General features: G+C 40.5%; 1 protein-coding gene and 1 long non-coding RNA gene across 2 annotated transcripts in view; one reads left to right on the top strand and one right to left on the bottom strand.

Moving 5' to 3' along the window:
• CD2 (CD2 molecule) overlaps window positions 1–21,869 on the top strand; it is a 41,826-nt gene extending 19,957 nt beyond the window's left edge. Inside the window, exon 5 of the mRNA XM_069090249.1 lies at window positions 19,029–21,869. Within this exon, the coding sequence (XP_068946350.1) occupies window positions 19,029–19,357 (329 nt within the window). The 3' untranslated portion in view covers window positions 19,358–21,869. The remainder of the gene's footprint in view (window positions 1–19,028) is intronic.
• LOC138162807 (uncharacterized) overlaps window positions 9,753–26,967 on the bottom strand; it is a 164,782-nt gene continuing 147,567 nt past the window's right edge. Inside the window, exon 5 of the long non-coding RNA XR_011168717.1 lies at window positions 9,753–11,173. This is a non-coding gene — a long non-coding RNA (uncharacterized lncRNA). The remainder of the gene's footprint in view (window positions 11,174–26,967) is intronic.

Below are 26,967 nucleotides of genomic sequence, written 5' to 3'. Positions count from 1 at the left end.
AAGGAAAGGAAAGGAAAGGAAAGGAAAGGAAAGGAAAGGAAAGGAAAATGTGCTTCAATCTGCAGGATTAAATGAGATAATATTCCTAAAGCACTTAACAGAGTGCCTAGCACATAGTACACATTTAAATGCTTATTCCCTTCCTTTTCCTTTCCCTGAATTCTGTATCCATTAGCTCTCTGTCAGGAGGTGGGTAGCACATTTCATCATGAGTACTCTCAATAGTCATTGTATTAATCAGAATGAAATTTTGAATATCATACATTCTAAAGGTGGCAGAAAGAAGGATTTATTTCCTAAACACCCCAAAAGGTAGGTCGGCTTCAATTCCCCCTTGGTATAAAGGTTCTGGTCAGTTCTGCCCCTTGTTGAATCTCCTCTCCATCTCAGGCCAGTCATAATGTACATTGTCAGTGACTGGATTTTTGTAATAAACTACTATTTTGATTCATTCTTTCATTCATTTATTCAAAAAGAAAGTGTAAAGTAACTTTTATGAGTAATACACCATGCTGGGTACTAAAGGAGATACAAAAAATAAATAAGATAAAGTGTCTTGTTGTTGAGTAGCTTACGATATGGTGGGGGTAGGTGGGTAATAAGTCACTTACTGATACATATGACGAAAATAAGTACTTAAGAAAAAATACTGAGCGCTATGGGATCTGTTGAGGTAATGATCGCTTCTATGTAGGAGACTAGGAAAGATTTTCTGAAGGAAATGGCATTTGAATTGGTCTTTGAGTATGGGTGGGATGACAGCAGTACAAGGAGGGAACATTCCAGACAGAGATAAACAGCATAAGTGAAAACACAGAAGGTCTAGGAAGAGGTCTAGGATGTGTTTGGGGCATGGTGAATAGCCTGGTTTTATTGGGTTGTACAGTGCTTGAAGGAAGAGAATTGGGAAATAAGACTGGAAGGGCTGAATGGGGTGAGGTCTCACCAGATTTTGTACAGTACTTTACAGATTGAGCCTTAAATGGTTAGAGAAACTAATCCCCAGAGACATATTTCTTTTCTCTTGTCATACTCTTTGCCTTGGTTAATTCATCAGCTCTCATTAACTCAACTATTATCTCTATGTAGATAATGTCCAAATCTATATATCTAGACCTAGCCTCTATCCTGAGTCCTATATAAGTGATTGCCTATTGAGCATCTTCAATTAGATGTCTGATTCAGTTGTTGTTTGGTCATTTTGCAGTTGTGTCCAATTCTTCATGCCCCTGTTTGGGGTTTACTTGGCAAAGATACTAAAGTGGTTTGTCATTTCCTTTTCCAGTTCATTTTCCAGATGAGGAAACTGAGGCTGATGGAGGTTAGGTGATTTGTCCAGGGTCATATAGCTAGTAAATGCCTAAGGCAGGACTCAAACTCAGGTCTTGCTGACTATAAATCCAGAATTCCATGTATTTTGCCATCTCCCTGACCAGAGAGTCCCCTCAAAAACATGGCTTCATGTACAAAATGCGAACTCTTCATCTTATTGTTTAATACTCTTCAAAATTTGGATTTAGCCCACCTTATGACATGTTATTCCCTTTCCCATACTCTACATTCCAGCCAAACTGCCTACTAGCTGTTCTCCATATTTGGTATCCCATCAGCCACTTCTCTGCCTGGAATGCATTCATTCCTTTCTCACACCTCTATCCACTAACTCTTTGTCTCCTTCAGGGCTTAGCTCATAGGATATCTCTAATGAGAAACTGGTCCTGGGCCCCCTGGCTGTCATTGCTCTGTTCCTCCTCAAATTTTCTTCTATTTATTTTTCTGGGTACATGTTGTACACCCCCAGTAGAAGGCAAGCACCTTGAGGGCAGGAACTGTTTTTTTTTCCCCTTTTGAGTCAAGGAGGCTTGACTCTGTGGTGATGTGGTGATGAAATGAAATGAATTAATAAAAATATTATTAAATGTGTATTATGAACAAGGTGCTATGCTAAAAGATAGGGACATGAATACAAAAAGTGAGAGAGACACTGACTTCAAGGAGCTCGCATTCTGATAGGAGGAGACAACACACATACATACAAATATATATGTTTGTGAGTCTATACACACACATGCACACAAACAAACATATATATGTATACACAACACACATATGTAAAGGAGCAGGAATCTTAATTTTGAGTCATAGGGATGGTGAGCTGATATATAGGACAGTCAACTGACACACCTTTACCAGGAGTAACAGTAGCCTTGATTTAATTTCTTTGACCAGAGCTAGAGGTAAAAAAGAGAAGAGGGAAGGGTTTTTGTTGTTCTGCTGTGACCACCTATTCATGACCCAATCTGGGGTTTTCTTGGCAAGGATACTGGAGTGGTTTATCATTTCCTTCTCCAGCTCATTTTACAGATTAGGAAACTGAGGCAAACAGGGTTACATGACTTTCCCAGGATCACACAGCTAGAAGTGTCTATGGTCAGATCTGAACTCAAGTCTTCCTGACTCCAGGCCCTCTCTATCCACTGTACCACCAAGCTATGTTTTGGGGCAGGGAGGGGTTCAGCAGGGCAAATGGCAAAAGAAGAGTCATGATGGAATATGTCAATCATGGTCCGGTCTGGTTCTGGCTAAATATCATGAGCTATGGAAGCTTGCACTCAGTCCCTAATCAAAACAGCTCATCCTAAATGTATACAAATGATTATAATAAAAATTGAAATTAATGTAAGAAAATAAAATATGCTAGAGTTTGCTCTGAGTTCAGATCACAGAGAGATCTTTTCAGCTTTGGGTGGGACCAAGGAATGGTTCAGGGAAGCTTCTGTGGAGGAAGTGAGCCCTAAAAGAATGAAGATTTTTAAAGAGAAGGAAATATGGGGAATATTATGAGCCAAGAAGGTAGGAAAGCTTGGGACAGTGTTCAGAGTACAGTAAATTATCCATTTTTTCTGGAGCTCAGAGTACAAGGGACAAGAGAGGATAGAGTATAAGATAATTCTGGAAAGGTAGGAGGTGGCAGATTTCAGTGTCTGGAAGGCTAGACTAGGCAGAAAGCCATGGACCTTGGCGTTCCCCCAACTTACATTCTCTTTGCTTCCTCCAGACTTTTGTCACTGTTCCCCATGTTTCTGAAATGGTCTTCTCCATATAACCCCCACCATTCTGTCTGCTGAAACACTTTTCTTTCTTTAAGGCAGAGTTTCCTAATTTGGTGTCCACAAACACCCTTCTGCACCAAAGGGGTCCTTGAATAGCTTTCAGGAGGCCCATGAATTTGGATGGGAAAAATTACATCTTTTATTTTCACTGACTTCTAATTGAAGTTGAGTATTTCCTCCCATTATTAAAAAACATAATTCTGAGAAGGGGTCCATAGCCTTTATCAGACTGCCAAAGTGCTCCATGCCAGAAGAAAGGATAAGTACCCTTACACGACCACTCCCTGCATGAACTTACTATACCACTTTAACTGGACCTCTCCTGTTTACGAATTCTCAGAATGCTAGAGGAGGTAGAGCTAGCAGGGACTTTAGAGATTATACATGCAAGTCCTTCAATTTTTACATGAAGAGACCAAGACTCAGAAAAAAGTGATGGAGCTAATATCACATAGGGAGTAAAGAGTAGTATTTCCTGTTTTTGGAGGTTTTCTAACAAGAAGTGGATAGCTAGTGGTTGGATATGGTATAGAGGAATTCTTCAGGATCATAGAACCCAAATGATGATGTCAAACTCAAATAGAAATGGTTTCACTAAACCATACCTAAGGATCCTTGGGAGGGGGTGGTGGTGTCACATATTGATTTAGAAAACCACAGATGTTTTTTTTGAATTGCAAGGAATTTCTTTCTTTTTTAAGGCTCTATATGTATAATCACATTAAATAATTTTCCACATTAGTCATGTGAAAGAAGAATCAGAAAAAAGGGAAAAACCATGAGAAAGAAAAAAAACAAAGAACCCCCCCCCAAAAAAGAGAGAAAATAGTATGCTTCAATATGCATTCAGATTTCATAGTTCTTTCTCTGGATGTAGACAGCATTTTCCATTATGAGTCTTTTGGAATTGTCTTAGATCATTACATTGTTCAGAAGAGCTAAGCCTAACAAAGTCAATCATTGCACAATGCTGCTGCTACTGTGTACAGTGTACTCCTGGTTCTGCTCATTTCACTCAGCATGAGTTCATTCAAGTCTTTCCAGGTTTTTCCAAAGTCTACCTGCTCTCCATGTCTTATGGAACAATAGTATTCCATTATATTAATATATTACAACTTGTTCAGCCATCAATTGATGGGCATCCCCTCAATTTCCAATTCTTGACCAACGCAAAAAGAACTCCTATAGATATTTTTGTACATGTAGGTGGGTCTTTTTTCCTTTTTTATGATGTCTTTGGTTTATAGACCTAGTAGTGGTATTGCTGGATCAAAGGGTATGCACAGTTTTATAGCCCTTAGGGCATAGTTCCAAGTTGCTCTCCAGAATGGTTGATCAGTTCCCAACTCCACCAACAATGCATTAATGTTCCAATTTTCCCACATCTTCTCCAACACTTATCATTTTCCTTTTCTGTCATATTAGCCAATCTGAGGTTGTGTGAGGTGGTGCCTCAGAATTGTTTTAATTTGCATTTGTCTAATAAATAGTGATTTAAAGCATTTTTTCATATGTTAGCTTTAATTTCTTCATCTGAAAATGATCTGTTTATATCCTTTGACCATTTATCAATTGGGGAATGACTTGCACTCTTATAGATTTGACTCAGTTTTCTCTATATTTTAGAAATGAGGCATTTCTTTATCAGAGACACTGGCTGCAAAAAATTATTTCCCAGCTTTCCATTTCCCTTCTAATTCTGGTTGCATTGGCTTTGTCTCTGCAAAAGCTTTTTAATTGAATATAATCAAAATCATCCATTTTGCATTTCATAATATACTCCATCTCTTGTTTCATCATAAATTCTTCCCTTCTTCATAGATCTGACAGGTAAACTATTCCTTACTCTCCTAATTTGCTTACAGTTTTACCATTTATATCTAACTCATGTACCCATTTTTACCTTTTCTTGGTATATGGTATACAATGTTGATAATGCCTAGTTTCTGCCATACTGTTTTCCAGATTTCCCAGAAGTTCTTGACAAACAGTGAATTCTTATCCCAGAAGCTGGAGGTTTTGAATTTATTGAATAGTAGATTACTACAGTCATTGACTCCTGTGCCTTGTGTACTTAACCTATTCCACTGACCCACCACTCTATTTCTTAGCTAGTACTAAGTAGTTTTGATGATTGCTGTTTTATAATACAGTTTTAGATCTGGTATGGATAGGCCACCTTCCCTTGGATTTCTTTTCATTAATCTCCTTGATGTTCTGGACCTTTTGTTCTTCCAGGTGAATTCTGTTATTATTTTTTCAAGCTCTATGAAATAATTTTTGATAGTTTGATTGGTGTGGCACTGAATAAGTAAATTAATTTAGGTAGAATTGTCATTTTTATTATATTAGCTCAGTCTACCCAGGAGCAACTGATATTTTTCCAATTATTTAGATCTGATTTTATTTGTGTGAAAAGTAGAAAACCATAGATTAACATAATTTATGTTCTGTTGCATTTTTGTTTATTTTCTTTAATATTTATTGATTTACATTTTAATCAGGTTCAGATCACACTGGGGCTGCATGATCCAAGGACATCTAGTCCAATCCCTGCATTTTATAAATGAAGAAAATTCAATCCAGGAAGGTCAAAATACTTGACTAACAGCACAAAGGTAGTAAATATTCAAGACAGGATTTGAACTCAGGTCTTTGAACTTCAAAGTCAAGCGTTTATTCCACTGTACCATGCTGATAAGTAGAATGGTGACCTCTAAAGACTCCACCAATTCTGAGATGCAGTGTTTGGTTAGCTTGGCACAGAGTGATGGCATTGATGTGTATTTTAGGCATTTGTGTATTTGGCATAGCCTTCCCTACTAGACAGTAAACTCTTTGACATCAGGGATTATATGTCTTGTTTAAACTGTGGATCCCCAGATCCTACCATAATGCATTCTGCACATAGAGGATTCTGGATAAAGATTTAATTGAACAAGCAAATCAAATGGAAGACTTTTAATCAGGTGAATGATGTGTTCAGAACTCTGTTAGGAAGATCAACCTGTCAATGGTGTGTAGACTAGATGGGAGGGGAAAGTGAGAGACAGATGGAGATCAGTGAGGATAAAAGTGGATGGACAGTGAGTGAGGTCCAGATTAGGACAGGAGAAAAATGGGCCAGATGACAGGGAAATTATACATCATTTTTAATGACCCCAAGCAGCTTTGTGATACCAGACTCCATCTTTTGAACACCAGTGCTCTAAGGTAGAGATGTCAAACCAACAGAGGCCCAATTATATTTGCCCTTATATTTCCAAAAGGCAGTTGCCAATTGTATTTTAATCTGATTTGCGGGTACTTAAGATTGTTGACTCCCAAGTACCCTCAAACTAGATTAAAATGTAATTGCGGGGGGAGGGGGGCGGCCAAGTAGTACAGTGAGTAAGAGCACCAGCCCCAGAGTCAGGATGACCTGGGATCAAATCCGAGCTCAGACACTTAGCACCCAGCCAGACACACCTGGCCATGTAACCTTGAGCAAGTTACTTAACCCCAATTGCTTAGGGGCAGCCAGGTGGCTCAGCGAGTAAGAGCACCGGCCCCAGAGTTGGGATGACCTGGGACCAAATCCGGGCTCAGACACTTAGCACCCACCCAGAAACACCTGGCCATGTAACCTTGAGCAAGTTACTTAACCCCAATTGCTTAAAAAAATGTAATTGGGAAATGGCTAACAAAATAAATAAAAATATAATAATGCATACATGTTAATGTGTGGTTTTCTAAGGCAATTTGCAGCCTTTAGAGATCCTAATGGATGGCTTATTGCCCACTATTTCTGTGTGAGTTTGGCACCCTTGATCTTAAGTCTATGATCATGGAGCCCAACAGTTGTTGGAGAATCACAATTTCAGGTGATTTGTTGGAGCATCCCTGACATAAATAGACTATGGTATATTTTCTCCAATTGAATGAAAGAAGTGGTGTCAAATTCATCCCTCAGGAAATGCATAATCAGAAAAGGGAGCTGATTGGTCATATGGTGAAAATGAGAGACAACTGAAGGTACTATATTGGTATCCACAAACAGTGAAAATAATAATAGCTAACATTTAGATAGTATTTTACAGTTTGAAAAGAGTTTTACACACACAGACACACACACTTCTCTCTCACATACATGCATACACATATTTATATGGGGGGGGGTGTCCTAAACGTCTTAGTACTATTTTAAACTATGTTTAAAATGGCACTAAAGGGATAGTTAGGTGGCACAGTGAATAGAGCACCGGCCCTGGAGTCAGAAGGACCTGAGTTCAAATCCAGCCTCAGACACTTGACACTTACTAGCCGTGTGACCTTGGGCAAGTCACTTAACCCCAATTGCCCTTTCTCCCCCTCCAAAAAAAGGCAAAAAATAATAATATGGCACTAAGGTTATACATAGTTGGATCTATCTACCTGCCTAGATAGGTATATGTTATTTTATATTATATGGTATTAATATAATAATATTTTATTCTTACAAAAACTCTGTGAGGTAGATGATAAGATTATCCCCATTTTTCAGATGAAGAAGCCAAGGCTAAGAGAGGTTAAGTGACTTACCTAGATATCCTGGGAGGAGTTCCACGTTGGGTGCAAGGGACCACTCAGAACTTGAAAGTTCATATAAGTAATTTCTTTAATAAAAACACACCAGGTGACACCTGGGCAAGAGTAGCCCTCAGGGAGGTTCGATGAAGTTGCAGAAGAACTCTTCAGTTCATAAAGTAGTCCCTATACACTCCTTGTCCAAAGGGACAGCAGTTGTATTTTAGGTCGCTCCACCTGGTGACAAAGTTAACTCAGACTGTCCTGGGTTTGTCCCACAGTTTCCTGCTCTCAGCAATGGTGGGGTGGGGGAGAGGTGACGAGGAGACAATTGAAGCCTCCCAGAATGCCCACCTAAGTGTCTGGGATTAAAGGGGGTGTAGAAGGAGGAGGGAACAGTATACTTCAAGCTGCTCGGAGTTTGCATCATAGCCTCCTGGTCCATAATACTAGGAGCACATAGATAGCAAGTTTCTGAGGTAGGATTTGAATCCAGATCTTCACAATTCCATATTAGGCATTCTCTCTACTACCCCCATATCAGCTGCCTCAGGGGAAGACTTTAGAGGAAAGCTTCTAGTATAGTGATTGTATGTGCATGCAGGGTTTAAAGAAGAATGTGAGGACAAGAATCCTGAGGTATGAGAGGAAGAGTGTCTGGGTCATGGATTGTTCGTTCAATTATTCCATAGTGGTCAATCAGGTGATAGTATTCCATCACTTCCTGGAGTGAAGATTCTTCTGAACCAACTGATCCAGGGGAAAAAAAAATAAATCAATGTTTCACTGATTCCCCCTTAGGGTCTTGGTTCAGACTCTACTTCCAGGACTCTTCCAAGAGTGACCTGCTTCTCCAGGACAGAACAGATGATGAGCAGCAAAGGAGCAGAAAAATGAGAGGAGAATTCTCTTTTCCAGTCATTGGGAGAGAGTAGAAAAGGTAGGAAGAGGGAGGAAGTGGCTGGTCACGAATTCAGCAAGGAAATCCCCTCAACATACCCATCAGCTGGTCCAGTGTCTCGTGAGTCTTTGGCAGGGAGCTGCTAATTCACATTCAGGTGGTTGAAAAAGTTATCACTAAAAGGCACTTAGTTCATAGCAATTTGCCAGGAAAGCATGAGCAAGAACACAGAGAACTGAGAACTAACAATTTCACTTCCAGAAAGAAGGCAAGTGGACAGAACACTGGACTGGGAATTGGAAGGAACTAAACTTAAATCCAGCCTCAGAAATGGACTGGCTGTGTGTCCCTGAGCTAACTCATTTAATCCTTGCCAGCCTCAGTTTCCTCATTTATAAAAGACGGATAATAATAGCATCTATGGGTAGCTAGGTGACATAGTGGATAGCGTGCCATGTCTGGAGTCAGGAAGACTTATCTTTGTTATTTCAAATCTGGCCTCAGATGCTTACCAGTTGTGTGACCCTGGGCAAGTCACCTCATCTTGTTTCCCTCAGTTTCCTCATCGGTCAGATGAGCTGGAGAAGGAAACGGCAAACCACTCCAGTATCTTTGCCAAGAAAACCCCAAATGGGGTCAGGAAGAGTTGGACGTGACTGAAACGACTCAACAATAGCAACACCCTAGGATTATTATGCAGATAAAAATGAAATAATATTTGAATGTTCTTTGCAAACCTTAAAGCACTACATAAGTTATAATTCTTATTATTATTATGCCAGGGAAATTTTGTAGTGATATAAAAAGCACGTGGTGTTTGTCTTCTTGCTATTGTCAAAGAATTGGAAAAGTAGGGCAGCTAGGTGATACAGTGGATAGAGTTCCAGGCCTGGAGTCATGAAGACTCATCCTTGTGAGTTCAAGGCATTAGTTGTGTGACCCTGGAAAGTCACTTCACCTTGTTTGCCTCAGTTTCCTCATCTGTAAAATGAGCTGGAGAAGGAAATGGCTAACCCTCCAGTACCTCTGCCAAGAAAAAAAATGGAGTCATGAAGAGTCAGATACAACTGAAATGACTGAATGATAATGCACAAAATGTCAGTTGTCTCCCTTTTTTTTTCTTTTTTTTTTTTTTACTTTTTGGAGGGAGGACGGCAGGGCAATTGGGGTTAAGTGACTTGCCCAAGGTCATACAGCTAGTAAGTGTTAAGTGTCTGAATACAGATTTGAACTCAGGTCCTTCTGACTCCAGGGCCGGTGCTCTATTCACTGCACCACACTACCCCAGTTGTCTCCCTTTTATAAGAAAAAGTGAAAGAAGCCAGGATAACCAGAACAATGCAAGGAAAACAAAACAAAATGAAAAGAAAAGAGAGCTTTGATTGGTTGATCAACAATGACTCTAGAAGCCTGAAGTTGAAAGAGATCTCTCCTGAGAGGAGGAAGAGAGGTGGTGGAATCCATGTGTGCAATGAGGCATTGTCAGAGGTGGCCAGTTTGTTCATTTGTTTTGCTTAACTGTACTTCTTTGCTAGAAGAATGACTTCTACTGGGGTAAGGGGATCATTGAGAAGTGATAGCGATATAAAAAGGAACATGAAAAAAAGAGAAAGCAAAAGGGCCAGAGAAGACTCTCTCCACTCTCTTCTTTATTTATTTATTTATTTTTTATTAAGCAATTGGGGTTAAGTAACTTGCTCAAGGTTACACGGCCAGGTGTTTCTGGGTGGGTGCTAAGTGTCTGAGCCCGGGATTCGATCTCCAGGTCTATCTCAACACTGGAGCCGGTGCTCTTACTCGCTGTGCTACCTGGCCGCCCCAGACTCTCTCCACTCTCAAGGCTATTAGGAATCACAAAGTCAGAGAACTTAGAGTCAGAAGGAACACCAGGGGTAATCTAGTCCAGCTCCATTTTATAGGTTAAGGACCTGAGGTTGGTGAGGTTAAAGGACTTGACCAAGACGATAAAGTTAGGAGCTAGCAGAGCCAGGATTCGAATAAAGGTCTACTAACTCCAAAGAAGGCAAAAAACAAAAAAGAAAAGAAATCTGCAGACAGAAGGAAAATCTGAATCATGTCAGGAGATTAGGAGGTAGGAGAATATGATGAGCTAAAGTGAGCCATGAGACTCTTTAAAAAAAAAATTAGTATTTTTCCACCAGTTACATGTAAAAACAACTTTTAACATTTTTTTTTAAAACTTTGAGGCCCAACTTCTCTCCCTTCATTCCTTCCCCAACCATCCTCGTTGAGAAGTCAAGTAATTCCATATAGGTTATATGTGGGTAATGACGCAAAACATTTCCGTATTAGTCATGTTGTGAAAGAAAACATAAACCAAAAACAAAATAAAACAAAAAAAAAACCTCTCAAGAAAAAAATAAGCTTAAAAAGTATGCTTTGATGTGTATGCAGACACCTTCTGTTCTTTCTCTAAGGGATGGATAGCATTTTTCATCATAAATTCTTCAGGGTTGTCTTGGATCGTTGCATTACTGAGAATAGCTGTCATTCATAGCTGATCATCTTACAATATTGCCGTTACTTTGTACACAGTACATTTCACTTTGTATCAGTTCATATAAGTCTTTCCAGGTTTCTCTGCTCATCATTTCTGAAAGCACAATAGTATTCCATCATAATCACATACCACAGTTTGTTTAGCCATTTCCCAGTTGATAAGCATCACCTCAATTTCTAATTCTTCACCACCAGAAAAGAGTTGCTATAAATATTTTTGTACACCTAGGTCCTTTTCCTTTTTGTTTTTATTGCTTCTGTGATACAGAGCTAGTAGTGGTATTGCTATGAGGCATTGGACTCTTCCTGGACAATGGGGAACTAGATACTTTAAGGAAGAAACAGCTTCTTGCCCTGGAACATCATTCTGTCCCTGAATGGTTTCTTCTGAGTACTCTGTTCCTCCCAGAAAGGTGACTGGGTCCGCCATGTTCACCCCTACATTTCTATCTGCTCTCCATTCCTGATTCTGGTTCTTTCTTTGCCATGTCCCCATGTGGGCACCTTCCCATCTCCCAATATTTTTTAAGTGTTATCCTTCCCTCATTGGAATGTAAGTTCTTTGAAGGCAGGGATTATTTATTTTTACTTCTATTTTTTCCTCAGCACTTAGCAGAAGGCCTGATACCTGTTGTGGCTCAGATATTTAGTCAGTGTTTGACTCTTCATGACCCCATTTGAGATTTTCTTGACCTGGACCTTATCCACTGTTCCACTTAGCTGCCCTGCCTGATACCTAATAAGTACTTAATAAGTGTTTATTGATTTGATTCCAAAGACTAATAACATAGCTTCAAAATTAACTTAAGAAGAGAGATCATCCATCCTTTAAGGATCAGTCAAGAGAATTTCCTGATAATTTTGTGATCAGTCCATGATATTAATCAATCAACAATAGTTTATGAGGGAAGGAAGATAACTAATACAATTATAGTCAATAGTTATAGTTAATATTCATAGTTAATCTAGTCTCAGAAGGCAAGTATGGCAGAGGTAATGAGGTGTCAATAGGTTAAGAAGGTGTCAACATCTAGTGATCCCTTTGTGAAATGTGAACACCTTTGTATAGGAAGGAAAGGGAGTAATCCCATTGGATTTGGCTTTTTAGGACTTTAAATGAATAAACACTGGATTAATTCAGAAGTTTTAGGAGGATACATGCCAAGAGCTACCAGTTCAAGGGACTATCATGGATGGGTAGGGGGAAGAGATTATCTCTCCACCACCCCTCCACTAGCCATATAAGCTTAAAGGTGAGCTACTCTGTCAGTAGGAGATAATGCTTCAAGGTGCAGGACGTACATTCCAGATAAAGAGAGTTAGTAATTTGAATTCAAATAATTGAATAAAGGAGCAGGACCTCTGGCAGTGAAAAAGGGCTATGATTTGGAGAGCTTTTCTTGGCAATAAGTAAAGAGTTCTTGAGTACAGTGGAGAGGAGAAAACCTTGGAAGCTGATTATGCGACCTACCCAGCAGAGATACTGTATCTGGGGTAGAGTTGTATGTATTAGTTCTCCCTAAGAAGGGAGAAACTATACTGGGCCCCTGTGGTACCACAATTGTGACTTGCATTGGCCATATTTATCTCCTACATGTTTCATTACCACCATACTTTGCTTTTCCCAAAGGCCCTGTTTGTATTTGAGGGAGAACATGCCCTTCATCTATAAGGGAATTTTTTATACTTATTGTTCTGACTGTGACATTTTTTTTTTTGGAGGGCAATTAAGTAACTTGCCCAAGGTTACACGTCTAGTTTTTGTGTGTGGGTGTGTGGGTGTTAAGTGTCTGAGACCGGAACGAAGTCTGGGGCCTGGGGCCTGCGGATTACTCACTGCGCCACCTAGCCATCCCTGACTGTACAATCTTAGTGAATGCCTTTGCTAAGAGCTAATTGTGTCTATTGGCTGACTGCTAATGGGGAATACACTGGTGCGGGTTTGTGAGCCCCATAGTTTTAGGAGTGTTTACCCACTTTTGCCTTGAATCCTAAATCTAATAGCTAACATCTTGGGAGGTGAATTCCAGAGAGAGTCACAAACGTTCATTAAGCACTTACTATGTGTTATGAGAATACAAATGTTAGATATCAAGTCAGATAGTTTCTTACTTGAAGGAGTTGTCATTATACTGGAGGGGTGGTTGTCTTCTCAGGATATTTCTCCAGGATGTCCCTCTCTTGATTTTCAACCAAATGTTTCCCTCTAGGCCTCCCCACTTTGATCCCTGGATATCTTTACACAAATATACCTTCTTAATATACAATGTTATTCTGCTAACTATTTTATCTATTACTTTTTTTTTCTTTTGTGGACGGGGCAGCTAGATAGCACAGTGGATAGAGCACTAAGCATGTAATCAGGAAGACTCATATTTGTGACTTAAAATCTGGTCTCAGACACTTACTACCTATAAGACCCTGGGCAAGTCACTTAACCTTGTTAGCCTCAGTTCCTCATCTGTAAAATGAGCTGGGTCTGTGACCCTGGACAAGTCAATTAACCCTGTTTGCCTCAGTTTCCTCATCTGGAAAGATGAGAAGAAGAAAATGACAAACTATTCCAGTATTTTTACCAAGAAAATCCCAAGTGGGGTCACAAAGATTTGTATGTAACTGAAAAATGACTAAATGCTATTATCATTTTTTTGTGGACAAAGCATATCTTTTTAGACCCATATTTAGCCATGAATCTCATTCTTCCAAGTCTCAGTGGTGCCTATAAAGTCAAATTTGCCTCCTTATGTAGACTTTCAAGTTTACTTTGCTTATTACTAACATGCATTTGTGTATAGATATCTAAGGCCTTGGATTATATCTTTAGCTTCTTTCTTGGATTTAAACTCCTATCAAATTAGTGGGAATCTCTCTTACCATTTTTTAATGTAATAGCTGCTATTTTCTATGATCTCTAGCTTGGTATATATGTATAAAGTTTTCTCTCCCCTCTGTTAGGGCTGTATTGAGAGGCATAGTGTTCAGAATGAAGGAAATGAGAGTTCCTCTGTTTTCTATCTTGGTCAGACCATGTTTGGGATATTGTTTTCAGTTTGGTTTTGAGGGGCAGTCAGTGACACAACAGAAAAAGCACCAGGCCTGGAGTCAGGAAGACTGAATTCAGATCCAGCCTCTGACACTTACTAACTATGTAACCCTGGGCAAGTCACTTAACTTCTTCTGGCCTCAGTTTCCTCATCTGTTAAATGGGGATAGTAAAAGCACCTACCTCCCAGTGTTGTTATGAGGATCAAATGAGGGAATTTGCAAAGCACCCAGGACAGTGTCTGGTATATAGTAAACACAATATAAATATCACCCATTATCATCATCACCATCGTTTACCAACATATTTTAGTAGGGATATTGACAGTTGGGAGAGAATACAGGAGAAGACAAGCAAATGATGATGTAGCCTGGAGTCCATGTCATTAAAGGAACCATTAAGGGAACTGAGGGGTATCTAGAGAAGACCTAGGTAGGAGAACGATATTTGTCTTAAGGTATATGAATTGCTACCATGTGAAGAAGGAACTAGATTTTTTTTAGCTCCAGAAGTCAGTACTAGGATCAGCAGTGGGTGGTAGTTGTAGGAAGGTGGTTCTTCTATTAAGGTGAGACAAAACTTCCTGTTAATTAGAAGGGTTAAAGTGGTATGGGTTGCCTCAGGAAGTATTGTGGTATCTTCAAACAAAGGTCAGATGACCTTTTGTGGGAGCTGTTGTAGAAGAGACGTCCTTTAGGTACAGGTGAGCTAGGGGGGCTCTCAGGTCCTTTCCAACACTTACTTTCCATATTTTATAATCCTATAAATGTCTTTGGATCTTTAAATCTGGTTCAGTCAAACCCAGTTTGGTCACCTTGGTCATGTCTGACCCTGTGACCCCATTTGGGGTTTTCTTGGCAAAAATCTTGGAATGATTTGCACCATTTCCTTCTCCAGCTCATTTTACAGATGAGGAAACTGAGGCAAACAGGGTTAAGTGACTTGCCAAGGATCTCACAGCTAAGAAGCATCTAAGATTTGAAGTCACAAAGATGAGTCTCCCTAACTCTAGGTCTGTCTCTCTATCCACTGTTCTACCCAGTCAGATCTAAAGAAAGGAGACCCACTTTAATAACAGCTAGCATTTATATGTAGCTTTGAGGTTCGCAAAACATTTTATAACTATTATCTCATTTTATCCTCACAACAACCCTGGGAGGCAAGTGCTGTTAATAACTCCATTTACAGATGAGGAAACTGAGGCAGAGATTATGTCTGGGGAAATACAGCTAGTAAGTTTCTGAAGCCAGATTTCAATGCAGGTCTTCCTGATTCCAGGTTCAATGCTCTAACCGTTGTGCCACCTAACTACATAGACTGGGGTTGGTTTCTGAGGTTTGTACAGATTGGATCCACCCTCTAAAACCTTCCCAACGGCTACCAGAGCAAAACTAGTATTCAATATGTGGTCTACATCCCAGTGTCTTGGAGCAAACAAAATCTTGTGGTTAATTTCTACAAGAACTCATTAGCTGTGGGTAAAATATTTTTATACGTTTTACTTACTGTGCTAAATATCTTGATACATAGGGCGCAGAAACAGGGAGAAGGGAGCAAAGCACAGTACATAAAATGGATTATCAGGTCTTGGAAAATAAAAAGTTAATTGTATTAGTTCCATTTCTTAAGATGGCTAAAGGGAAGAAAAAAAAGAAAACTCACATTAAGATTTACAAAGCCCTTCCTCACAAAAACTCTGAGGAAGGGACTGCAAGTATTATTATTCTCATTTTAAAAATTAAGAAAACAAGGCCACCCTGTTAGTCAGATTTGAACTCTGACCCCCAAGTCCAGCACTCTGGCCACAGTCTGCCTCTACTATTCTATTGGATTCAGGGAAAATGAAAGAAACGAATAATGGGATAGAAAGTAAAAATTCTAAGAGAAAGACGAAGGAATTTAAATTAGGTAATTTGAAGTAGGAAAAAAGTGATGACATTTGCTTTTTAAGTATGGTAGGAACTCCTTTTTAAATTGGTTATTGGAACATATCTTGAGAGGATAATTATGAACCACTACCATGAATTCATCAAGAACAGATGATGCCTAACAAAACTTATGTCCTTTTCTTTATGGTTATTAACTGATGTTTGAGGGATTCCATAGATAGGTTTACTTTTGCTGTCATTCAATCATTTTTCAGTCATGTTCAACTTTTCATAACCCCTTTTGAGGTTTTCTTGGAAAAGATACTGGAGTGGTTTGCCATTTCCTTCTCCATCTCATTTTGAAGATGAGGAAATTGAGGCAAACAGGGTTAAGTGACTTGCCCAGGGTCATATAGCTAGTAAGTGTCTGAAGCTGGATTTGAACTCACGAAGGTGAGTCTCCCTGACTCCGGGACTGGTGCCACCTATCGGCCTATGGTTTAGCAAAGCACCTGATAAAGAATGTCATGCTATTTTGTGGGAAAGATGGGGACCAGGCAATAATGCCATCAGATGCATTCCAATTCAAAGAAAGGAGAGGAACAAAGAATAGTTTTAAACAATTTGGCAGGAAGTCTCCATGTGAGTGCCAAAGGGGTCTGTACTTGACCCTGTGTTGCTTACAATTCTGCTAATGACTTGGATAAAGGCCTAGATGGCAAGATTCTCAGATTTTCAGATGACACAAAGCCGGGAAGAATGGTTAACACACTGGATGATGGATCTAGCATCCATAAAGACCTTAAGAGGCTACAGCATTGGACTGAATCTAAAAAAGATGAAATTCAGTGGGAGTAAATGTTAAGGCTTATACTTTACAAAAAATCATCTTCACACATATAATATGGGGGAGGAATGATTAGACAGAAGCTTATCTGAAAAGGGATGGGGGTGCGGTTTATGGACTGCAGGCTCAATATGAGTCAGGACTGTGATGTGGCTACCAAAAAAATTAATGCAATAGGGGACTGTATATAGATAGCGTCACAGCTTCTAGGAACAAGCTCCCTGCTACCCTGACCGGATGTGACCACACCTAGAGTCTTGTGTCTAGTTATGGGTGGTACAATTTAGGAAGGACATTGATAGGCTAGAACACTTAGAGAAAAGGACCACAATGGTGAAAGTCTCAAATCCACCCCATGTGAGGACTGATTGAAGCAACTGAAGGGGCCCAGCACTCCAAAATGAAAGCTCAAAGGAGATATTATTGTGTAAAGATTTGAGGACCTATCATTCAACTTCTAAAAGGGAAAAACCAGGTACAGTGTGTAGAAATTTCAGTAAGGCTGATTTAAGTTTGATGTCACAAAAGAATGTTTCTTCACAGTTTTTTTTTTGTTGTTGTTGTTGAATCATTTTTTTCAGTCATGTCCAACTCTCTGTGATCCCGTTTTGGGTTTTCTTGACAAAAATACTGGAGTGGTTTGCCATTTCCTTCTCTGGCTCATTTTACAGATGAGAAAACTTGAGGTAAACAGGGTTAAGTGCCTTGCTCAGTGTCACACAGCTAAAAATGTCTGAGGCTAGATTTGAACTAAGATCTTCTTGACTCCAGGGCTGGTGTTCAGTCTACTATACCACCTAGCTACCCCAAAAGCCAAGCAGAAGATTTTATATTTGACCTTGAAGGTAATGAAGAGACATTGGAGTTTATTGAATTGGTGGCATGATCAGACATGTCCTCTGCTTTGACAGCTGACTGGAGGATGGATTAAAATGGGGAAACTTGAGGCAGGAAAAACCAACCAGTGGGCTCTGGGAGGTGATGGGGACTCCCCATCACAGTGCATGCTGTGTGACTTGAGACAGGGACATGTAGGAGTGATGTAGTGAATGTAGAAATGACAAGACTTGGCAACAGATTAAATAGCTGGGGCTAGTGTGAATGAAGAATCCAGGATGGCATTGATTCTGGACCTGGGCTGGGAGGATGGCAATGTCCTTTATGGTAAGAGGGAAGTTTGGAAGAGAGGAGGACTTGGGTGGGGGAAGATAAATGAGTTCTATTTTGTATATGTTGAATTTGAGATTTCTATGGGACATCCAGCTCTACTCTACTAGAGACAATTGGTCAATTGGGTGCAGCCCAGCCAAGAGGGTTGGATACAAAGATCTGGGAATCTTTATAGAGAAGATAATCAAATTCCCAGAACCTGGTGAGGCAAACTCTTGGGGGCATCACCATCTAGTGAAGGCTCTGGGTAGGATAAACCCTAATCTTCAGTCCCTATGGGGGAAGAAGACAAGATGGGGACAGTAGCAGCACGCTGTGACTGTCATCAGACGTCTGTCCTGGATTTCACTTGTTATTTCTGAAATCATCCAATAAATCATCCACTTTACTGGAAGCCAAGGAGTCCTACTCCCCAAGAAAGGAGCAGAGGGAGGTCTCTTAACTTCAGGCCTCAGAACTCTTAACTCCTTGTGACCTTCTGAAGATTGAGTCGAGTAAATCCTTACGAGCCAATCAAGAATACACTTAGCAAATACATTCTAACCTGGAACACTATCTAGAATGGAGTTTGGTAAAAGGCCAATTAATCTTGGAGTCCCTTTGTACTTTGTCCTCTGTCTCTTAGTTTCCTCATCTATATCATATAAAAGAGGACTAACTCATTCCTAAGGCTTCCTCCAGCCCTAAAATCTTAAAATCCTATTTCATTCTAGATCAGGGGTTCCAAACTATTTTTGTGTGCCATAGACCCCTTTGGCACTCTCATAAAACCATGAACCAGAAAAATGCTTTTAGATTCAGAAAACAAAATACATAGGAGTACAAAGGAACACAATTACATTAAAATACAGTCATCAAAACATGATTCTTGGCTAAAAACCCTTGCCCTAGGTAGTCTGGTGGCATGGTCCTTAGAAATAGCATTATAACAGTGTGGTCCTCCAGCTTGCATCTCTCAGGGTCTTATATTACATGTAGATCACTTCTTTAAAGACTTAAAATGTATTTTTTTTTTTTGCAGTTACAGATCAGAATCTGGAAAGTAACATCTCGAGAATAAATAAGGAAGAGAGAAGTCGAAAGCCTCCTCTGAGTCCAGATCACCATCCCCAACTATCTGGTGGTTACCAGCCTCAGCAACCAGGTGGTCACCGTCCCCAGGCACCTGGTCACCGTCCCCAGGCACCTGGTCACCGTCTCCAGGTACCTGGTCGCTGTCCCCCAGGACCTGGTCATCGCCCTCAGCCACAGCAGAAAAGGCCTTCTCCAAAAGCCCAGCAGCAAAGCGGCCCTCCCTTGCCCAGGCCTCGAAATCAGCAAAAGCCTCCTCACCAGGAAAAGGAAAAATGATAATTATTTCTCCAAGGGGAAGTTTCTCTTTGCCCCACTTGTGAAAAGATGTAAAAAAGAACTTGCCAAATAAACAATACAGCAGAGTTTTTCCTATGCATGGTACAAATTCCCATGAGCCTTTTCTACTGTTGGGCTACTACTTTTCCTAAGTACCACTGGTCATGAACAATGTATGGGGCTTATCTACTCTTCTCTAAGGGAGAGAAAAAATGTCAAATGACAGAAATCAAAATGACCGAGGACTTGTTGACCCAGCCCAGGGTAATGTGGTCTCATGGCAGGACTCCATTGTCAAAGAGGAAAAAGAAGCTAAACTCCGCCCTGGAGTTAGGAGAACCTGAGTTCAGATCCAGCCTCAGACATTTAACACACACACACACACACACACACACAAAAGCTAGCCGTGTAACCTTGGGCAAGTTACTTAACCCCAATTGTCCTCCAAAAGGCAAAAAAAAAAAAACTTTTTTTTAAAAAGATTGCAACCATTAAGAGAATCATTGAGCTAGAAGTAGAAGGAAGCCCAGATGACCAAGCAACAATTCTTGCCCTTGACAAGAGAATTCCTTGTGGTTTTCTTGTTCAATCCAATGAGTAAGACACTTCACTAGGTACTAGGTTGATAAAAATAAACTAAAAAATGATCTTTCCTTAAGAAACTAAGATCTTTTTGGGTTGATACAACACATAAGTGAGTAAGTACATGGTCATTTGAGAAGGAGGGAGAGATTATTGACAACCAAGGCCGGGGTTCTTTGCCTTTTCTGTGTCATGAACTCTTTTGGCAGTCTGGTGAAGCCAATGACCCCTTGTCAGAATGATGCTTTTAAATGAATAAGATAAAACAAACAGGAATACAAAAGAAACCAATGATATTGAAATGATTATTAACATAGACCCCAAGTTGCAAAATCTTGAGCCGTTCCCCTGAGAGGTAGTACAGGAACTGAGAGTTGAAGGAAGGTAGGGAATAATGGATATTGTTTAAAAAAAAAAACTTTATTGGGCCACGCAGATGTTGAGTACATGTAACTAAATGAGAAAAGCTTCCTCTCGAAGTGTTTCTGCTTATCTAGTCTTTTGTAAAGGAGAGAGAAGTCATTGCTGTGACAATCTCAGTCTGTTCCTTGTCAGAGAGAACCCAGTGTTAGCTAAGACATTAGAATAAAACTGAGATGGACTAGGTCTATATAACAGGAGAAGAATCAAACTGGGGCCCTAAAGTCCAGTCAGTCCAGTTCTATAATATTCCCCCTCATACAACACAGAAACAGACACACACACACACACACACACACACACACAAGTCCTGTGGCATGAAACTGGAAAGGGAGGTGTCAGCTCCTTGGCTTGGCTAGGTAAATAAACCACAGCAAACTGGAAGGAGCACAATTTAAAGGTTAGATTTGGTGCCCCCATACTGTTCACAGCTGCCTATTAGCGCTCCACTCCCCCAACAGCTGCCCTCAACAAATATTCTAGGAAGTGGAAAATCATAGTTGACACAACTGTAGACAAAGAACTCAAAGAGAATTTGGAGGCTGTTTACTCCCTAACCCTAACCCCCTCATTTTACTGATGAAGAAACTGAAGCCTGGAGAGATGTAATTACTTGGCCAAAGCCACTTTGGTAGAAAACAGTAGAACTGAAAGGGATCAGAAATTTGGAACTATAATGGATCTTGAAGGCCATCTGATCCAACTGCCTCATTTTACAGGTGAGGAAACTTGTAAAGTCCCAGACAGGTTGATTTGTCTAGGGTCTCACAAGTAGTAACTGGCACATCTGGGAATCAAATCTAGGTCTACTGATTCCAAATTCAATAGTTTTTTCCGTTGTACCACACTGTTTCTCACTCTGGACTGGAGGTCTGCAGCAAGAAGCTAATTAGATGGCATGTACAATAGCAGAGATGAGAAAGAATTTGGTTCCATCAAATATCCTTCATAGGTCATTACTAAAAGGTCACCCCATAGATGTGCAGAGAGCTTAGGGCTGACCATGCCTTCTGTGTGCCTATGCTCATTCCCATATGGGACTTAATATTCAGGTACCCTGGATCAGGGAGGAGAGAAGAAACAGGAAGGAGCAAGAATTGTCAGTTAACGTTCTAAAGTGAAGACAGTGAAGTAGGTTCTTTGAAACATCAGTGTGATATTTGTGGCCTCATCCCTCCCTGGGTTTCTGAGACTTGTTCTGCCTTGCCAGGAAACACTGAGGTCTAAACCACAAGCTCTCTGCACACTTAAGACTTCCTGTAAGAACCCTGGTGTGTGTGAATGCTTTGCCCACTTAATATGAGTCTCCAGTGTGAACATCTGGAGTCAATCATTAAAAATGTTAAAGCCCTGCATTTATTCACTTGAAATGCAAAGACAAGAACCAACAGGAAAAGAACATGAAGCCAAGCTTCTACTCAACTGGATACAAGAGGGCCCTAGATCCTCTCCCTTTCCTCCATCTGGGCAATGCAAAAGAATCTTCCCCCTCTCCTGAGACCCAGATTATGCCCCACCTTCTTCAAGAAATCTTCTGTAACCCATCAACATGCAGCAATTTCTCTTTCTTCCCCCAGACACCTGGTTATCTACATGCCTTTAGTATATGAGTGCCTGGAACAAAGTTGGTGCTTAATAAATGCTTACTGATTAATTGATTCACTATTTCATATTGTTAACCTTTCTTTCTTTTCTTTTTTTTTTCTTTTTGGAGGGGGCAAGACAGGGCAGTTGGGGTTAAGTGACTTGCCCAAGGTCACATGGCTAATGTTAAGTGTCTGAGGCTGGATATGAACTCAGGTCCTCCTGACTCCAGGGCCAGTGCTACGTTCACTGCGCCACCTAGCCTCCCCTTGTTAACCTTTCTTTCTGGTCTTTCAGGCTAAACTGTAACTTCTCGAGGATAAAGAGAATCATCTATGTTTGTATTTGCCCACATTGCCCAGCCTAGTAAATCTAAATGTTTATTATAAGGATTTAAAGTGAGCAAGCATTGTTCATATGAAATAAAAACTTTAATTCATCATATCTGTCAGTTTCACAGTCACCAAGTCATACTAAAAGCCCTGTTGGAGTTTCCTCTGCAAAGGGTTAACCCCACCCACGCATTTTTTATTCTCTCCAAACCTCACCCACCTCCATAGCTTAAAAGGGTCTTTGGAAGTCAGATCCATAATTGACCTAAACTTGCTATCTTCCCTCCCTCCACTGCCTAACACAGTGCAGTGAGTGTACAGTCCAAAATGAGCACTCGGTCAATGTGGGCGGTTATTGTTGACTCCACTCCTCTCATACTGTAGTCTGTAGATTACAATCTGCCAATAGAGAACAACTGGTCAGATTCCAAGCTTGACCATGTTGATTGTGTAGCACCGAAAGAAAAAAGGACCTAAAATATGCAGGACCACTCTGGCAACGAAGCGCTATCCAAATGAAGTTAGTCACATTTGGAAAAATTTTCATAGTTTATTGAGACTTATCAGACTGACTGCAAAGGCCTGGGAGTGAGGAAGAACAGAAAGAGAAGGACTAGTTTCTATATTTGCCTTCCTGACTCCCCACCTCCTTAATTTCCACTCCAGACTCAGACTTTCAGGTTTAATATTAATTAGTTAATTGTTGTTCAGTAATTTTTTTAATCATGTCTGATTTTGTGACCCCATTTGGAGTTTCCTTGGCAAAGATACCAGAGTGGATTGCCATTGCCTCCTCCAGTTCACTTTATAGATGAGGAAACCGAGGCAGGGTAAAGTGACTTGCCCAGGATCATATGGCTAGTTAAGTGTGTCTGAGGCCAGATTTGAACTCAAGAAGACCTCTTTCTGGCTCTAGGCCTAGACACTCCATCTACTGTGCCATTAATTTAATGGCAATTTAATATTTGTAAATGTAAAGTCCAGTACTTGAGTTCAAAAAATCAACTTCATGAGTATAGGATTAGGGAGACAAGGTTATTCAAATGTTTATGAAAAATACCTAAGAATTTCAATGGACTGAAAGTCAGTATGAATCATTGGTATAACATGGCTACCAATAAAGCTAATTTACACTTTAGCTATGGTGATAGTTACAGTCTTCTTATTTTTCCAGAACTAGTCCTGGCCTCAGACAAGCTACATAGAAGGTTTAAGACAAGAACTCACTGCTTTAGCATCAAATCAGCCATAATGCTGACCCTACTCTGCCCTCCTTCAACAACAAAAGTGGGATTCCTGACACATACTCCAATTTCCCAGGGACCCACTGCCCATTGTGTCTCTAATGATCACGTCTCTTGTCTTTCCTTGAATGGCCTTTCTGGATCTCGGACTCATTTCGGACCTTTACAAATAAAACATGTATCTTACCAATGTCTATGATCCAGCCACATTGGCCTCCTTGAATAAGATACTCTAACTCCCAACTCCGGCCATTTTCCCTCAGCTTTTCCTGGTGCTATCCCAGGCCTGGAATTTTCTCCCTTCTCATCTCTAAATCGAAGCTAAAGCCCCACCTTCTGTAAGATGCCTGTACCCATCCTCCTTAATCTTAATGCCTTCCAAGATGACTTCCAATTTATCCCGTCTGTATCTTTTTCATATAGTCCCTTTGCTTGTTGTCTCTCCCATTAGACTGTGAGCTCCTTGAGAGCAGGGACTATCGTTTACTTTTCTTTGTGTCTCCAGTGCTTAGGATAGTGCCTGGAATACAGTAGGAGCTTAATAACAGTATTGGGATATAGTAGGTACTTAATAAATGCTTGTTGATTTATAGATTTGATTAGAGGGGTTAGTTGCTGGTGAGAACTTGTCATACTAGTCAATAAAGCATATGTCTAAGCAAACAACTCTGAGAGTCCCTATTTGCCACGTTTCTATTATCAGTGAAGAATACTTAGGTTTGAAACATTGGACTTGAACTCAAGACAAATCTGGGTTTGAATCTTCCATGCTTTCTGCTCCCCTATGTAACTATACAATAGGCTGTCAGAATTGGAAAGGCTCTTAGGAAGTTTTGAATCCCTTCATTTAATTTTTTATTATTAATTTTTATTTTTGCCTAATTTATTTTCTCATACCCCATCTTTCCTGGTCTTTTGTAATGTCATTTTATGGAAAGAGTGTGTGTGTGTGTGTTTAACATATCATAGTGTTCTTGTAAAATTTTGGACAAAAGTGCCCCCTTGGCCTTCACTGCCCTAGGGCAGGGATTGTCTTGGCTTTTTATTTCTCTCCCCAGCACTCAGCACAGTACTTAGCTCATTCATATTGGGCAGCAAAATGGCCCAGTGGATAGAGCACTGGGTTTGGAATCAGGAAGACTCATCTTCATGAGTTTAAATTCAGCTTCAGGTACTTAGTTGTTGCGTGACCCTGAACAAGTCACTTTACCCTATTTGCCTCAGTTTCCTCATCTGTAAAATGAATTGGAGAAAGAAATGGTGAACCCCTTCAGTATCTTTGTCAAGAAAACCCAAAGGGGGTTGGGTCACAAAGGACGGGATGACTGAACAACAGCAAACAGTACACAATGATGCTTATTCATTCATTTAGAGTATGAGACCAGGAGTTGGGAAACCCACCCCAGGCCCAGCTCTTATCTCTAAAGTAGTTGTGTGCTTTTGGACATCCTTCCAGGCCTCAGCTTCCTTTTGTGGAAAACAAGGGCCAACATCCTCAATTCACAGAGGAAGAAAATTAAACTCAGAAAGGATAATTCAGCCTAAAAGCCTTGACTGGAAAGTAGATTGATTTAATAATCCCTAAACAATTCTGCCTCTCACGACCTTCAGTAGGATCAGCTTAGAAAAGCAACAGTAATATTGACTGCTCCCCCATCACTTAACTATGCAGGCTGGATGGGACTTTGGCAGAGGCAGAAATACTATTTCAATATCCGGGCACAATGTCCATGTGTACTCCCTTTCTGTCTCTGTGGTTTCAACTATATAACCTCTCCTAAGTTGTTAGTAACTGGACACCAGGAAGAGGAAAGGCATGCATACTCTGGACTAGTGAGTGCCAATATCTCTCACCAGGAGAACATATTAAGCAATTCATAGCACTGGGAAGGCAAAGCTTAGCCACCCAATACTGGGGCAGAGAGAAGAGTTCCTCCATAGGTCAGGTGCTGCAAGGATGGATTCATATTTGTGGTTTCTAGAGTTTTCACTAAGGAAAACCCTTCAGCACACTCTAAAGGGACTAGTTGTAGCTGATCATCTACAAGAAGAAGAAAAAGCTTGGGGCAGCAAGGTGGTGCAGTGAATAGAGCACTGGCCCTGGAGTCAGGAGGACCTGAGTTCAAATCCAATCTCAGACACGTAACACAAAACTGGGGGACCATTTAGTCCCAATTGCTCTCCCTTCCTCCCTCCAAAAAGCGAAGAAGGAGGAGGAGGAGGAGGAGGAGGAGGAGAAGGAGGGTGGTTACATAGCTACCATCTGCTTTTAGGGTCTGGAGAGGGCAACCCTGGCATGTGAGCAGGGATATACTCCTAATACTTGTCACTTTAACTCCTGAGCCCCTACTTATGTGCTTCCATTTGCCCAAAATTAATCACAGTGACACTTTTGTATCAGTCATTAAACATGGAACATGGACTGAGTGAGAATGCAGACGCAAGAAAAACCATGATCACAGTCCATTGATAAGCCTGGGTCATACTCTCCCACCAATGCACAAAGTTTCAGAGAGCATATCCAAAGTAGCAGCTCTCACGCTCCTGTCCTCTGCGCAGTGACGAGGGGCAGTTCTCTGTCAGCTTCTCTCCAGATAGCTGCTGGGTCTTCTGATTCTTCTGCTCTCTGGTTTCTCCTCTTCCATCTTCATCTAGTCACCTGTGACTTCTAATGCCTCAAACAGAACCTATTCACGACTAGCTATTCATTTCTAATTCAGATTTAAAAACACAACAATCTACAATTCTGTCGGGTACGCTACAAACAAGCAACAAACAATTTTGTCACAGGCCCCAGGCAGTTCTGGGATTTATATTTCTGTTGTATCCTTTAAAACATTTGAAAACAGTCATATGTAAATGGACTGTTGGACAACAATGCCTTGTAGCCATCCCCATATGAAGTCCAGGCTTTTGTCTCAGAGAAACTGTTCTCTCTCTAGACTTCTTGGAACAGTTGATGTCTTCTTACAAGGATGTTTATTTGATGTGTCTCTTCTAAATTTGATTTTTTAAAGTGTTTCACATGCAAATGTTCTTTTTCCCTGCCCTTTCAGCAACTCAGGATTTGAACTTAGGAAAATGAGTCTTCCTACCTCCAGGCCCAGCACTCTATCTACTGGGCCACCCAGCTGCCCACTGGCATATCATATAGTAGGCATTAAATAAATACTTTATGATTGATTGATTGATATGGCATAGACCCCAGACCCATCATCATTCTGCTGGTCTGCCTGTAGACTTTCTCCATCTTATCAATGTCCTGATGCCCATAACTCATTATAGCACTATAGTTGTGAGCCAGAATTCAATGGACCTAGCATCTTCTTATTCCTGGGAATTATGCCTCTCAATGAACACAGATAAAGACTTTCTCAAATACTCAGTTGAAAACTAGGTAGACTATGACTATAGCATTTTTCTAATCTGGCAGGAAAGAAAGAAAGAA

The sequence above is a fragment of the Petaurus breviceps genome, unplaced genomic scaffold, assembly GCF_028583685.1.
Source record: "Petaurus breviceps papuanus isolate PSGF00001 unplaced genomic scaffold, PetGlider_PUasm1.0 186, whole genome shotgun sequence".
Taxonomy (NCBI): Eukaryota; Metazoa; Chordata; class Mammalia; order Diprotodontia; family Petauridae; genus Petaurus; species Petaurus breviceps.
The sequence above is the reverse complement of the archived record's forward strand: the minus strand, read 5'-3'. Positions and strand labels throughout refer to the sequence as shown.